Source organism: Haematobia irritans, chromosome 4, assembly GCF_050003625.1.
Source record: "Haematobia irritans isolate KBUSLIRL chromosome 4, ASM5000362v1, whole genome shotgun sequence".
Taxonomy (NCBI): Eukaryota; Metazoa; Arthropoda; class Insecta; order Diptera; family Muscidae; genus Haematobia; species Haematobia irritans.
In genome coordinates this window covers 18,130,402-18,145,177 of record NC_134400.1, presented here as the reverse complement: position 1 = coordinate 18,145,177, position 14,776 = coordinate 18,130,402, and the positions used below count along the sequence as shown (strand labels likewise).

The 14,776-nt window shown below is 27.3% G+C and overlaps 2 protein-coding genes across 2 annotated transcripts; both read left to right on the top strand.

Moving 5' to 3' along the window:
* The first annotated feature begins 1,019 nt into the window (after positions 1 to 1,019).
* On the top strand, positions 1,020 to 2,148 carry LOC142235164 (U3 small nucleolar ribonucleoprotein IMP4). The gene is made up of 2 exons (XM_075306421.1): positions 1,020 to 1,281; positions 1,355 to 2,148. Exons 1-2 carry the CDS (start codon positions 1,098 to 1,100, stop codon positions 2,065 to 2,067), a joined length of 897 nt encoding a protein of 298 aa, XP_075162536.1. The 5' UTR covers positions 1,020 to 1,097; the 3' UTR covers positions 2,068 to 2,148.
* An 848-nt stretch (positions 2,149 to 2,996) lies between these two features.
* emei (transmembrane protein 161-like emei) lies at positions 2,997 to 14,589 on the top strand. The gene is made up of 8 exons (XM_075307569.1): positions 2,997 to 3,236; positions 3,447 to 3,830; positions 3,894 to 3,973; positions 4,049 to 4,264; positions 6,334 to 6,591; positions 6,657 to 6,831; positions 6,891 to 7,208; positions 14,236 to 14,589. The coding sequence occupies exons 1-8, from the start codon at positions 3,234 to 3,236 to the stop codon at positions 14,353 to 14,355; spliced, it is 1,554 nt and encodes a 517-aa protein (XP_075163684.1). The 5' UTR covers positions 2,997 to 3,233; the 3' UTR covers positions 14,356 to 14,589.
* The last annotated feature ends 187 nt before the right edge of the window (positions 14,590 to 14,776 follow it).

Sequence of the window (14,776 nt, the reverse complement as noted above, 5' to 3'; positions counted from 1 at the left end):
TTTTATTATATTCTACACCCAAAGAAAGTTGTTAGTAGACACAGTAGAAAAATTTATAGAAAATTTTAATTCTATAGAAAATTTTATTTCCATAAACAATTTTGGCTATATTTTCTATAGAAATAAAATTTTGACAAAATTTTCTATAGAAATAAAATTTTGACAAAATTTTCTATAGAAATAAAATTTTGACAAAATTTTCTACAATAAACAAATTTTAAATTTAAATAAAATTTTGACAAAATTGTCTACAATAAACAAATTTTTCCTATAGAAATAAATTATTGACCAAATTTTCTATAGAAATAAAATGTTGACTTTAGAAATAATGTTGAGTCGCTATTATAATTTCTCAAGTATTCAAAATTATAATTGAAAATATGCATAGTCCTGTAAAATCTTGTAGAAATCTAGATTAAAAAGAAAATACGCAACGGTTGAGTTGTATTTATTATCTGCTTTGAAGTCGAAAATTGAACATTGTACCGGTCATAAGCTCGTTATTTACGTATAGCGAAAATTTTGTTACCCACAAGAAATTCATAAACTTTTTGCTAACGAATTTTACGTTAGCACCATGTTATCGATGATTTATATTTTTTAATCAAAATTTTAAACGAAAGCACTCATAGTTCGTTAAAATCTTGACAATGTTATCGATGGCTTATATGATAAAACTGCGTTAGCGGCAGTAATGTTATCTATTATAGTCCCGTATGCACCTGTAACGGAAATTTCGTTTACGTGCCAATAACACAGTTTTGCTATGTATTTCTTATAGGAGCAAAATGTATAAAATCGATAATAAAGCCTCACAGAATTTTCATTAGTAAATATATAACAATGCATTTCTTATGGGTAGTGAAAATTTTCGCTAGAGGTGCATACCGCCCATTTCGATTGAATTGTATCAGACAACCTGCATTACTAGTACGAAACACAAATGGGTTTAAGGCATACAATCTGGCAACTTTATTTCCTATAGAATTTCGATAAGTAATTATCGATTTTTTATGTCATCACAAAAAGCATGCTTTCTTGTGTTTATTTTATTTTGTTGTGATTTGCGAAGAGTTTTATAAATTTTTCTATCAGAAATGTTGCGAAGACAAGCTAGGCTACGTAGAGAATATCTTTTCGAAAAGGCCAAGGAATCCCGCCGTCATAAAATAGATGAGAAAAAACAAAGGCTGGTAAATAGTTTACAAAACAATAAAATAATACATCCCGCTATACAGAAGGAGGCTATTGCTTTGCAAGGAAAACTCAAGTACTCATTGGGTAAGAAATTGTTACAATAACAATGCGAACATAATTCGGATTAGGGGTTAATTTTTGCAATTCTCTTTTCTAGACCAAGAAAATCCCAATATTGATGATGAATATCGTTATGCTGGCAGCGAGGATCCGAAAATTATGATAACAACTTCCCATGAACCATCGGCCCGTCTAAAAATGTTTGTTAAGGAGCTACGGCTTATATTTCCCAATGCACAACGCATGAACAGAGGTAAATATGAGCTGAAACAGCTTATACATGCCTGTCGTGCGAACGACGTTACCGATTTCATTATTGTCCATGAGCATCGTGGTGTTCCCGACAGTCTTGTGATTTGTCATTTACCTTATGGGCCCACAACATTCTTCAATATATCTGGTGTTGTAATGCGGCATGATATACCCGATATTGGTCCCATGAGTGAACAGAAGCCTCATCTAATTTTTCATAATTTTAAAACAGCACTTGGAAAACGTACCATGACAATATTGAAACATCTATTTCCCGTACCCAAAGAAGATTCCAAACGTGTCATAACATTTGCCAATCATGATGATTATATAGCATTTAGACATCATACATATCAATATGTTAATAAGGAATTGGAAATGAAAGAGGTTGGACCAAGATTTCAATTGAAATTGTATCAAATTAAGCTGGGCACATTGGATGAAATTCAAGCAGCTAATACAGAATGGGTACTACGTCCATATATGAATACATCAACAAAAAGAAGATTTTTATCCGATGATGACGGATGGTGTCAAGATGAAACTGAAACTCAATAAGATGTTATTGTTAAAATAAAGATGTATCTAGGCTTTTTTACTATTTGTAAGAATAAATAACGGATCCTTACACACAAAAAATTTTTTTTCTGGTTCAATCACGAAATTAATTGATCCAATTAATTTTTTAATTGAAATGTCTTCAATCACAGAAATGATAATATCAATTAAAAAATTAATTGAAGGTCAATTAAAAAATTAATTGATCCAATTAAAAAATTAATTGATACTATTAATTTTTGTGATTGATTTTGGTTTCAATTAAAAAATTTGTTGAATCAATTCAATTTTTAATTGAATATTTTTTAAAATTCAATTAAAATTTTAATTGGAAAAATTTTCGTGAAATTTTTTTCTGTGTATACTATATCGAGCTTATGCCCAGATATAAATGGTCAGAACTTTAAAAAATCTACCAAAATTTGGAGAAAATTCTACCAAAAAACTACCAAACAAAAAAAATTTATTTAATATTTTATTTAATAGAAAATTTTGCATTTTGTTTTTACAGAAAATGTTGGCAAAATTTTATTTGTATAGAAAATTTTGCCAAAATTTTATTTCTATAGAAAATTTTGTCAAAATTTTATTTCTATAGAAAATTTTGTCAAAATTTTATTTCTATAGAAAATTTTGCCAACATTTTATTTCTATAGAAAATTTTGTCAACATTTTATTCCTGTAGGAAGTTTTGTCAAAATTTTATTTCTATAGAAAATTTTGCAAAAATTTTATTTCTATAGAAAATTTTGTCAACATTTTATTTCTATAGTGTTGAAACACTTTGAAAAAACAATTATTTTTGTGAATTTGATGTGTGGTATTTTTATTAGGAAAATTTTACAAGAAAAAGCGTTTTTCGTCCTTAAAGTTAGTTGGCAACACCGAGCTTGAAAATCTATTTTTATAGCCGAGCGAAAAACAGCTGATCACATCTGTCAACCATTGCCGTGGATGGGGTAGGAAAATCTTTTATACAACGTCGTCGTCCGTCTTTTTAGTTAAAAAAGCATTTCCGTTTTTAATTAACATAAATCTTGGGTCACAAATTAAGAAGAGAGATATGTATTAAATCAGTCTTCAATCAAAAAACCTTCTCACTATCGAAAAACGCATTTAAAGGTTGTGGCGAAAGGGGGCCACCGAGAGTTTTCATTTTCATTAACATGGTAAGGGGATAATTGTCAAATTTTTTATGTTTTTGGAAAAATGTGGCCTTTATGAATGCTATTAAGACCAAAAATAGAATTTGACCCACATTTATTTTTCATATGAACGAACGGAATATTTTGAAGGAAAAACGCATAGTTGATACAAATAATTAAAGATTAATTATCAGGCAAAAAAATAATTATCATCTTGTTTTGTATATTTTCCAGGCAGTCTTAGGAGCTCAATTGGTAATCACACTGGTTGTGGTTAGTTTTATACAAAAATTCAATTCACATCTATCATTTGCCAAATGGATATTGTGTTCAACCGGTCTCTATCGCTATTTACATCCCACCGATGATGAATTGAGATCCAAAGCAGGTGTTCCCAAAGAAAAACCACAAAAAGGTGGTAAAGGGAAATATGGTCATCATCAAAATGGCACACATAATCCTAAAGAGGGTCAATTCCATATACCACGTAGCATAGAGGTTGAATTGGAAACGTCGCCAGTGGTGGCCAGAGATGTCATACATTTACGCTACTACACGGAATATCAATGGTTGTTAGATTTTAGTATCTATGCTGGAATTGTTTACGTCATATCTGAGGTAAGTGTGGAAAACGCATACGAGACAGCAATAAGATTTTGATTGATAATTTCTTTCTTTCAGGTTTATCACTATTATATTCCATTAAAAAATGAGGTTAACTTAAGTATGGTATGGTGTCTATTGGTTATCTTTTTTGCCCTGTAAGTGGTATATTATCTATAATATGGTCTAGTTTCTTATAATATTCATTTTAATTTTTTCTTATGTGATTTCAGTAAATTGCTATGTGGTCTTACGGTTTTATATTTCCAAAGTCAAGATTCTATTGGTGAACGTTCTATGGTTATTGTGGCATGTTTGGTTTATCTTTTGATAGCCATGATTGTCTTAATTATTGATGAGAGTATTTTGGAAACTGGTTTAGAGGATGCCTATAGAAGCTTCAATACAAGTGCTTCGAAATTTCTAAACGATCAGGGACTACAATCTTCGTGAGTATATAAGAATTAATAACAAGTATATACTGCCGTAAGTTGGGCCAGGTTGGATCTTATGTACACTCCACCATGGATTGCGTAAAAACTTCTACTAAAGACTGTCATCCACAATCGAATTACTATAGAAATACAATTTTGACAATATTTAAATAAAATTTTGACAAAATTTTCTATAGAAATAAAATTTTGACAAAATTTTCTATAGAAATAAAATTTTGAGAAAATTTTCTATAGAAATAAAATTTTGACAAAATTTTCTATAGAAATAAAATCTTGACAAAATTTTCTATAGAAATAAAATCTTGACAAAATTTTCTATAGAAATAAAATTTTGACAAAATTTTCTATAGAAATAAAAGTTTGAAAAAATTTTCTATAGAAATAAAATTTTGACAAAATTTTCTATAGAAATAAAATTTTGACAAAATAAATTTTGACAAAATTTTCTATAGAAATAAAATTTTGACAAAATTTTCTATAGAAATAAAATTTTGACAAAATTTTCTATAGAAATAAAATTTTGACAAAATTTTCTATACAAATAAAATTTTGACAAAATTTTCTATACAAATAAAATTTTGACAAAATTTTCTATAGAAATAAAATTTTGACAAAATTTTCTATAGAAATAAAATTTTGACAAAATTTTCTATAGAAATAAAATTTTGACAAAATTTTCTATAGAAATAAAATTTTGACAAAATTTTCGATAGAAATAAAATTTTGACAAAATTTTCTATAGAAATAAAATTTTGACAAAATTTTCTATAGAAATAAAATTTTGATAGATTATTTTTGGCTCGAGTGTGTTTTTGTGGATCGGTTTATATAGGCGCTATATATAATTATGGTCTGATATGGACCATAGTTGTTTGAGACCATATACTAACAATTTTGACAATATTTAAATAAAATTTTGACAAAATTTTCTATAGAAATAAAATTTTGACAAAATTTTCTATAGAAATAAAATTTTGACAAAATTTTCTATAGAAATAAAATTTTGACAAAATTTTCTATAGAAATAAAATTTTGACAAAATTTTCTATAGAAATAAAATTTTGACAAAATTTTCTATAGAAATAAAATTTTGACAAAATTTTCTATAGAAATAAAATTTTGACAAAATTTTCTATAGAAATAAAATTTTGACAAAATTTTCTATAGAAAAAAAATTTGATAAAATTTTCTATAGAAATAAAATATTGACAAAATTTTCTATAGAAAAAAAAAAATTTGATAAAATTTTCTGTAGAAATAAAATTTTGATAGATTATTTTTTGCTCGAGTGCGTTTTTGGGGATCAGTTTATATAGGTGCTATATATAATTATGGTCTGATATGGACCAAAGTTGTTTGAGACCATATACTAATACCACATACTTAATTTTAACCGGATCGATATCGACCAAATTTTGCATGGTTGTTAGAGATCATATACTAACACCTCGTACAAAATTTCAACCGGATCGGATAAGTTTTGCTCCTCTAAGAGCCTTCGGAGTTCAAATCTGGGGATCGGTTTATATGGGGGCTATTCGTAAAAGTGGTCCGATATGGCCCATTTGCAATACCATCCGACCTACATCAATAACAACTACTTATGCCAAGTTTCAAGTCGACAGCTTGTTTCGTTCGGAAGTCAGCGTGATTTCAACATTTGGACGGACGGACGATCGTGGCTAGATCGATTTAGAATTTCACCACGACCCTGAATATATATACTTTATATATATTCTGGAATGACAAAGTTAGTATACCGCCCATCCTATGGTGGAGGGCATAAAATGCATTTATATTTAGTGAAAATATTTGTTTTTTGTGAGGTGAAAAGAAAAGTGTAATACAAATTTAAAAAATATTAGATAAATTCGAGAAGTGAAATTTTTAGTCATACTAATCAATCAACGAAATCTTAGTTAGACATAACACTCTCCTAGCATTGCCTCAATTCTTTATTATCCAAATTCAAAGCAGTATGTCTAAAGGCCAGAAAGTTTAACATACCCATTGAGATTCAACAACAATTAAAAACTAAATCGTTTTTTTTTCTTTCTTTACAGTGGACCTGCTTCCAAACTCATAGTGAAATTTGTTATGGCCGTTTGTTGTGGTATATTGGGCTCGCTTTTCACTTTCCCAGGTCTTCGTATGGCCAAAATGCATTGGGATTCTCTAAAATACTGCCAGAATAGCAAAATCAAGCAAGTTCTTTTGAACATAAGCTTTGTATTGCCATTCATTTTGGTAATCCTATGGATTAGACCTATAAGCAGAGACTATTTAACGGTGCGCATATTCCAAGGAATGGATGCCCCCTTGTAAGTGATCATTATTGACTTGTAGATTTTTTTTTTTTCAATATATTGTTTTTCAATGCTTTTAGAATGAAACCTCACATCTTCGAGACTTTGCGCCTAATATTGGTTATATTGGTAGTGATTTTGAGAATAGCTTTAATGCCAATCTATTTACAATCATATTTAAATTTGGCCTATGATAAAATAATGGACTTACGTAAAGAAGCGGGACGCATTACCAATGTGGAATATCAAAAGAAGGTTTGTTTTAAATTTCACATTTTAATTAAATATTTTCTCAAAAAAAAATCCTTTTGCAGATATCTTCGATATTTTATTATCTCTGTGTGGTTACTTTACAATTTGCTGCACCCATAATTTTGTGTTTGTATCTTACATTGATGTATAAGAGTTTGGGTGGTTTTAGTTGGACTGGGATTTTTACCGAAACCGTTTTGCAAAATGAGTGTTCGGCCGAATTGGAACCCCAAGCTATGACATTACCGGCGAATAATGTCCAAGAATTTATTGAAAGCAGTGGTGCTGGTTTAAGTTTAACTGCTGAAGAGCCATCAAATGAATTCAACATTATGGAATCGGCACAACATTTGCACAGCTCTTTTCTTAGCCTGAAAAATGTAAGTTTATCCCTTTACTTGAATTGCTTGTTTTTATAACTTCTATAGAAAATTTTCTCAAAAATTTTATTTCTATAGAAAATTTTTTCAAACTTTTATTTCTATAGAAAATTTTCTCAAAAATTTTAATTCTATAGAAAATTTTCTCAAAAATTTTATTTCTATAGAAAATTTTGTCAAAATTTTATTTCTATAGAAAATTTTATCAAAATTTTATTTTTATAGAAAATTTTGTCCAAATTTTATTTCTATAGAAATTGTTCTCAGAAATTTAATTTCTTTTGAAAATTTTCTCAAAAATTTAATTTCTATAGACAATTTTGTTAAAATTTTATTTCTGTAGAAAATTTTGTCAAACATTTTATTTCTAGAGAAAATTTTGTCAAAATTTTATTTCTATAGAAAATTTTGTCAAAATTTTATTTCTATAGAATATTTTGTTAAAATTTTATTTCTATAGAAAATTTTGTCTAAATTTTATTTCTATAGAAAATGTTGTCAAAATTTAATTTCTATAGAAAATTTTATCAATATTTTATTTCTATAGAAAATTTTCTCAATATTTTATTTCTATAGAAAATTTTTGTCAAAATTTTATTTCTATAGAAAATTTTGTCAAACTTTTATTTCTATAGAAAATTTTCTCAAAAATTTTAATTCTATAGAAAATTTTCTCAAAAATTTTATTTCTATAGAAAATTTTGTCCAAATTTTATTTCTATAGAAAATTTTATCAAAATTTTATTTTTATAGAAAATTTTGTCCAAATTTTATTTCTATAGAAATTTTTCTCAGAAATTTAATTTCTTTTGAAAATTTTCTCAAAAATTTAATTTCTATAGAAAATTTTGTTAAAATTTTATTTCTGTAGAAAATTTTGTCAAACATTTTATTTCTAGAGAAAATTTTGTCAAACATTTTATTTCTAGAGAAAATTTTGTCAAAATTTTATTTCTATAGAAAATTTTGTCAAAATTTTATTTCTATAGAAAATTTTGTCAACATTTTATTTCTATAGAAAATTTTGTCAACAATTTATTTCTATAGAAAATTTTGTGAACATTTTATTTCTATAGAAAATTTTGTCAAACTTTTATTTCTATAGAAAATTTTCTCAAAAATTTTAATTCTATAGAAAATTTTCTCAAAAATTTTATTTCTATAGAAAATTTTGTCCAAATTTTATTTCTATAGAAAATTTTATCAAAATTTTATTTTTATAGAAAATTTTGTCCAAATTTTATTTCTATAGAAATTTTTCTCAGAAATTTAATTTCTTTTGAAAATTTTCTCAAAAATTTAATTTCTATAGACAATTTTGTTAAAATTTTATTTCTGTAGAAAATTTTGTCAAACATTTTATTTCTAGAGAAAATTTTGTCAAACATTTTATTTCTAGAGAAAATTTTGTCAAAATTTTATTTCTATAGAAAATTTTGTCAAAATTTTATTTCTATAGAAAATTTTGTCAACATTTTATTTCTATAGAAAATTTTGTCAACAATTTATTTCTATAGAAAATTTTGTCAACATTTTATTTCTATAGAAAATTTAATCAAACTTTTATTTCTATAGAAAATTTTCTCAAAAATTTTAATTCTATAGAAAATTTTCTCAAAAATTTTATTTCTATAGAAAATTTTGTCCAAATTTTATTTCTATAGAAAATTTTATCAAAATTTTATTTTTATAGAAAATTTTGTCCAAATTTTATTTCTATAGAAATTTTTCTCAGAAATTTAATTTCTTTTGAAAATTTTCTCAAAAATTTAATTTCTATAGACAATTTTGTTAAAATTTTATTTCTGTAGAAAATTTTGTCAAACATTTTATTTCTAGAGAAAATTTTGTCAAAATTTTATTTCTATAGAAAATTTTGTCAAAATTTTATTTCTATAGAAAATTTTGTCAACATTTTATTTCTATAGAAAATTTTGTCAACAATTTATTTCTATAGAAAATTTTATGAAAATTTTATTTCTATAGAAAATTTGCTAAAAAAAATTATTTCTATAGAATTCCATAGATTTTTTTTTCAAATGTTTATGTATTTTTTTATTTTATTGATTTATCGACTACAACATCGAACATTTTGCTCAGGTGGGTATTTGGTTTGTAAAAATGGTTCGTAATACTACTAGGAATAATGAACAGGTCTACTAACAAAAACCAGTAAATAAATTAAAGAGCAAACATACCTTTGATTATAGTCCAGAAAGTGGTCAACTTTAAAATTATTGCAATATAAAAACTCCAAGAGCTTCCACCAATTGATAGATATTATCCACCATTTTTTCCACATTTTAATACAAAATTTATGCACGCTTCAGTAGAGTTCTACTTTGCAAATAAGTTTTAATTTATTTGCAAAGTAAAAAACAACGACGACGGCAATGTACAAGAGTGAAACCCCGATTTTGCTTCGTATAAATGGTTAATCTCATTATAATGCACATTAATAAATCACAACACACAACGCATACAAATTCAGCGCAAAATACATTAACACGTAAACATTGAATTTCTCATGTAGATATGCAATAAGCTATTTAGTAGAGAGAGAGGACGCGGATATAACTCACATTCAACGCAAATGGATAGAAACGGAAACTGACTTAGTTTTAGTTTGTGGGTATGACAGCGGAGAGAGAGAGAGACAGCAAGAGTAACAACCGTAAGCTTGCACATACACTAAGCCATTTGCAACAAAAAGAGATTCGCGCACACCCAAGAGAACACAATTTTGCTACTACACAGAATGAACCGTATTTCGTTTTGCAAATAAAGGTGGGTATTAAGTTCGAGTTTTTTCACTAAAGTGAAAACTAAATCAGTAAAAACAGACATAAAATTATACATATTTGTTGCATATTTTATTATAACTTGATGGGGAATAGCCCAAAGCAAGTTTTCACAAAGTTTGTATTCCTTAAAAAGTATTATTAAAGAAAAGTAATCGTGAAAAAAATGGCGATTTTAGCGGCTAAACTCGAACTTAATACCCACCTTAAAGTAGAAAAGTTTTCTTAATTTCTTTCCAACGAATTTGGATTTTTTTTTTTGCACACTTGTATATAATTTGCAAATCCATAGAGCACAAAACACCTAATCGAAAATGAGAGTAACCCAACAACCGTCTGCACTGCACGAAAGTAAACACCGAACTACTGGTTTCTTGACTGAATGTACAAAATTAAACGGTTGGTTAAAGAGAGGAAGCGGATATAATTCACTTTCAACTCAAATGGATAGAAACGGAAACTCACTTAGTTTTAATTTGTAGGGAGAGAGGTCTCTCTGTATTCAATATTCAATGCTCCAAATTAAGATGTCAATGTGTTGGCAGGCCTAATAAAGGTGAGAGTCGGAATCCACAATTTTGGCGGGAACTTTATTTCTTTGTGGAGAGAAAAAGACAAACAACTGTAAACTTGCACATACACTAAGTCATTTGCAAAAAAAAAAAAAAACATATGTATGTACATATGGTTAATCTAATACGAATAATTACTATTAGACAGAATGAACCGATTTTTTTTTTCAAATAAATCAGAAAATAATTTTGTTCACTTTTTTAATTCCTTTTCAACGAAATTGGATTTTTTGCACTATTACATACAACTCCATAAAACACGAAAATGAGAATAAACGAACAAACGACAGCGCAGTACGAAAGCAAAAACCGAACTACTTGTTTCTTTACTCGATACCAGTGTTGCCAGGTGATTTTTGATTCTTCCCCCCAAATCTTAAGAAAAAAGCCCCTAAATTGGTCAAGACTTTTTTCAAAAACCCCCAAAAATTTAAGAATTTTAATAAGTCAAAAAGGTGTCCCAAATTTCTTTAAAAAATCCTGCAGTGATACACTTTACAAATTTAATTTAATATATATATATATATATATATATATATATATATATATATATATATATATATATATATATATAATATATATATATATATATATATATATATATATATATATATATATATATATATATATATATATATATATATATATATATATATATATATATACATATATATATATATATATATATATATATATATATATATATATATATATATATATATAATATATATATATATATATATATATATATATATATATATATATATATATATATATATATATATATATATATATATATATATATATATATATATATATATATATATATATATATATATATATATATATATATATATACTGAAATTTTTTTTTCTGAAGAACAAAATTTCTTTTGAAGTAAATAAAAATCAGTAGATAACATCATTATACCACTTTTCATATATTCGGGTTTATTTGTCTAAAATTTCGTTCCTGAGGAAAGTAATTTTTCTATGGGTATAATAATACAAAATGTATATCAATATAAAGAGCAGACAAAACAATATAATTCAATGTATAAATCTTTCCAATCAAATTAATTAAAACAATGGCTTATAAAGTACAAATAATAGAAATAAAAAATAAACAAAAATTAAAGTTCAGTAAATATATACATTATTCGCCAAAATTGTAGGCGTGTTTTTTGTTTTTAATTGTATCAAATGTTTTTAATTGTATCAAATATTAAAAATGCCCCTTCAACAGATGCGTTTAAAACAGAATGTCATTGCTTACTTGCTTGTATTTAAGAACATGGGTTGACTTCCCTCATTTTTTTTTTCAAAATTCATGCCAGAATTGTTCCAAATTTTGTTGAGAATTGCTCCACTTTATAGGGTCTAAAATAATTTTTTACCCCCAAAAATCCCCCTAAACGTGTAAAAAACCCCTAAATTTGAAGAAAACCCCCAACCTCGCAACACTGCTCGATACACAAAATTAACCTGTTGAGCGAACTATACAACTACATGATAACAAACGGAAGGCACACCGACATTTTTTTCAAAATTTTATTTCTACAGAAAATTTCTTTCCAAATTTTATTACTATCAATTTTTTTTCAAAATTTTATTACTATAGAAAATTTTTATTTCCATAGAAAATTTTGTCAAAATTTTATTTCTAAAGAAAAATTTATGAAAATTTTTTTTCTATAGAAAATTTTTTAAACATCTATATACAAAATTTTGTCATTTTTTTTCTAAGAAAATTTTGTCGAAATTTAGTTTTGTTGGAAAATTTTGTCAACATTTTATTTCTTTGGAAATTTTTGACAAAATTTTATTTCTATAGATTTTTTTTCAAAATTTTATTTCTATAGATTTTTTTTCAAAATTTTATTTCTATAGAAAATTTTGTCAAAATTTTATTTCCATAAAAACTTTTGTCAAAATTTTATTTCTATAGAAAATTTTGTCAATATTTTATTATACCCTGCGCCACACTGTGGAACAGGGTATTATAAGTTAGTGCATATGTTTGCAACATCCAGAAAGAGACGAGATAGACACATGGTGTCTTTGGCAAAAATGCTCAGGCTGGGCTCCCGAGTCTATATAGCCATGTCCGTCTGTCCGTGAACACATTTTTGGATTCAAAGTCTAGGTCGCAGTTTTAGTTCAATCGACTTCAAATTTGGCACAAGTATGTGTTTTGGCTCAGAATAGAACCCTATTGATTTAGGAAGAAATAGGTTCAGATTTAGATATAGCTCCCATATATATATTTCGCCCGATATGGACATGTATGGCCCCAGAAGCCAGAGTTTTACCCTAATTTTTTTAAAATTTTGCACAAGAAGAACAGTTACTACTATAGTCAAGTGTGCCAAATTTGGTTGAAATCGGTTCAGATTTAGATATAGCTCCCATATATAACTTTCGCCCGATTTACACTTATATGACCACAGAGGCCAATTTTTAACTCCGATTTAGTTGAAATTTTGCACAGGGAGTAGAATTTGCATTGTAGCTATGCGTGCCAAATTTGGTTGAAATCGGTTCAGATTTAGATATATCTTCCATATATAGGTTAGGTTAGGTTAGGTTATGTGGCAGCCCGATGTATCAGGCTCACTTAGACTATTCAGTCCATTGTGATACCACAGTGGTGAACTTCTCTCTTATCACTGAGTGCTGCCCGATTCCATGTTAAGCTCAATGACAAGGGACCTCCTTTTTATAGCCGAGTCCGAACGGCGTTCCACATTCCAGTGAAACCACTTAGAGAAGCTTTTAAACCCTCAGAAATGTCACCAGCATTACTGAGGTGGGATAATCCACCGCTGAAAAATTTCTTGGTGTTCGGTCGTAGCAGGAATCGAACCCACGACCTTGTGTATGCAAGGCGGGCATGCTAACCATTGCACCACGGTGGCTCCCATCTTCCATATATAGCTTTCGCCCGATTTACACTCATATGACCACAGAGGTCAATTTTAACTCCGATTTAGTTGAAATTGTACACAGGGAGTAGAATTAGCATTGTAGCTATGCGTGTCAAATTTGGTTGAAATCGGTTCAGATTTAGATATAGCTCCTATATATATGTTTTTCTGATTTCGACAAAAATGGTCAAAATACCAACATTTTCCTTGTTAAATCGCCACTGCTTAGTCGAAAAGTTGTAAAAATGACTCTAATTTTCCTAAACTTCTAATACATATATATCGAGCGATAAATCATAAATAAACTTTTGCGAAGTTTCCTTAAAATTGCTTCAGATTTAAATGCTTCCCATATTTTTTTACTAACATTGTGTTCCACCCTAGTGCATTAGCCGACTTAAATTTTGAGTCTATAGATTTTGTAAAAGTCTATCAAATTCTGTCCAGATCGAGTGATATTTAAATGTATGTATTTGGGGCAAACCTTTATATATAGCCCCCAATACGGATGTGATATGGTATCGAAAATTTAGATCTACAAAGTGGTGCAGGGTATAATATAGTCGGCCCCGCCTGACTTTAGACTTTTCTTACTTGTGTTTATAGAAACTTTTGTCAAAAGTTTATTTCTATAGAAAATTTTATAAAAATTTTATTTCTATAGAAAATTTGAATACTTTCTTGAGTATATATGCTTCTTGTTTATTTTTTTTTTTTTTTATTTACAGGTATTTACAACCGAAGTGTATAAAGGCTTCCTTGGTTTTGCTGCCTGGTGGAGTTATTTCACCCTTTTCGCCAGTTCGTCTTTAGGTATCATTTATCAATCCTATTTCAATAAAACATGAAATTAACACAACACCATTTGAAGGATGAGTTATAATGGAAAAGAAAAAAAAACTAAGCAATAATATTGAGGAAAAACAGTTAACAAAACGCATAAAGTCATTAGTTAGTAGTGTTTTTTTTTTTTGTTATTTATGTAAGAACTCGAATCAAATACATTTTTGGCTTTTCTATAGAAAAACACCACCTAACATTATGTTCTTCGGAGCGGATATACAAGATATGTATAAAACTAAGGGTAATCCCACGAAAAATAATATTTAAGAAATGCATTTATTATGACTCTCCGATGTTTTTTGGATTTTGGTAGTTTCTTTAGAAAGCCATAAATATTTGGAATCATAATTTCACAAGCCACTTTTTTATTTTTCTTCATAATTTGGTTGCTCCCATTTCGGTATACCTCTTTTATATCCTTTTTAG

Coding starts and splice junctions, on each gene's coding strand:
- LOC142235164 (XM_075306421.1), top strand. CDS start 1,098: ATGTTGCGAAGACAAGCTAGGCTACGTAGAGAATATCTTTTCGAAAAG. Junction 1,282..1,354: donor AAAACTCAAGTACTCATTGG/GTAAGAAATTGT, acceptor TCTCTTTTCTAG/ACCAAGAAAATCCCAATATT.
- emei (XM_075307569.1), top strand. Junction 3,974..4,048: donor TTGGTTATCTTTTTTGCCCT/GTAAGTGGTATA, acceptor ATGTGATTTCAG/TAAATTGCTATGTGGTCTTA. Junction 7,209..14,235: donor CTTTTCTTAGCCTGAAAAAT/GTAAGTTTATCC, acceptor TTTTATTTACAG/GTATTTACAACCGAAGTGTA.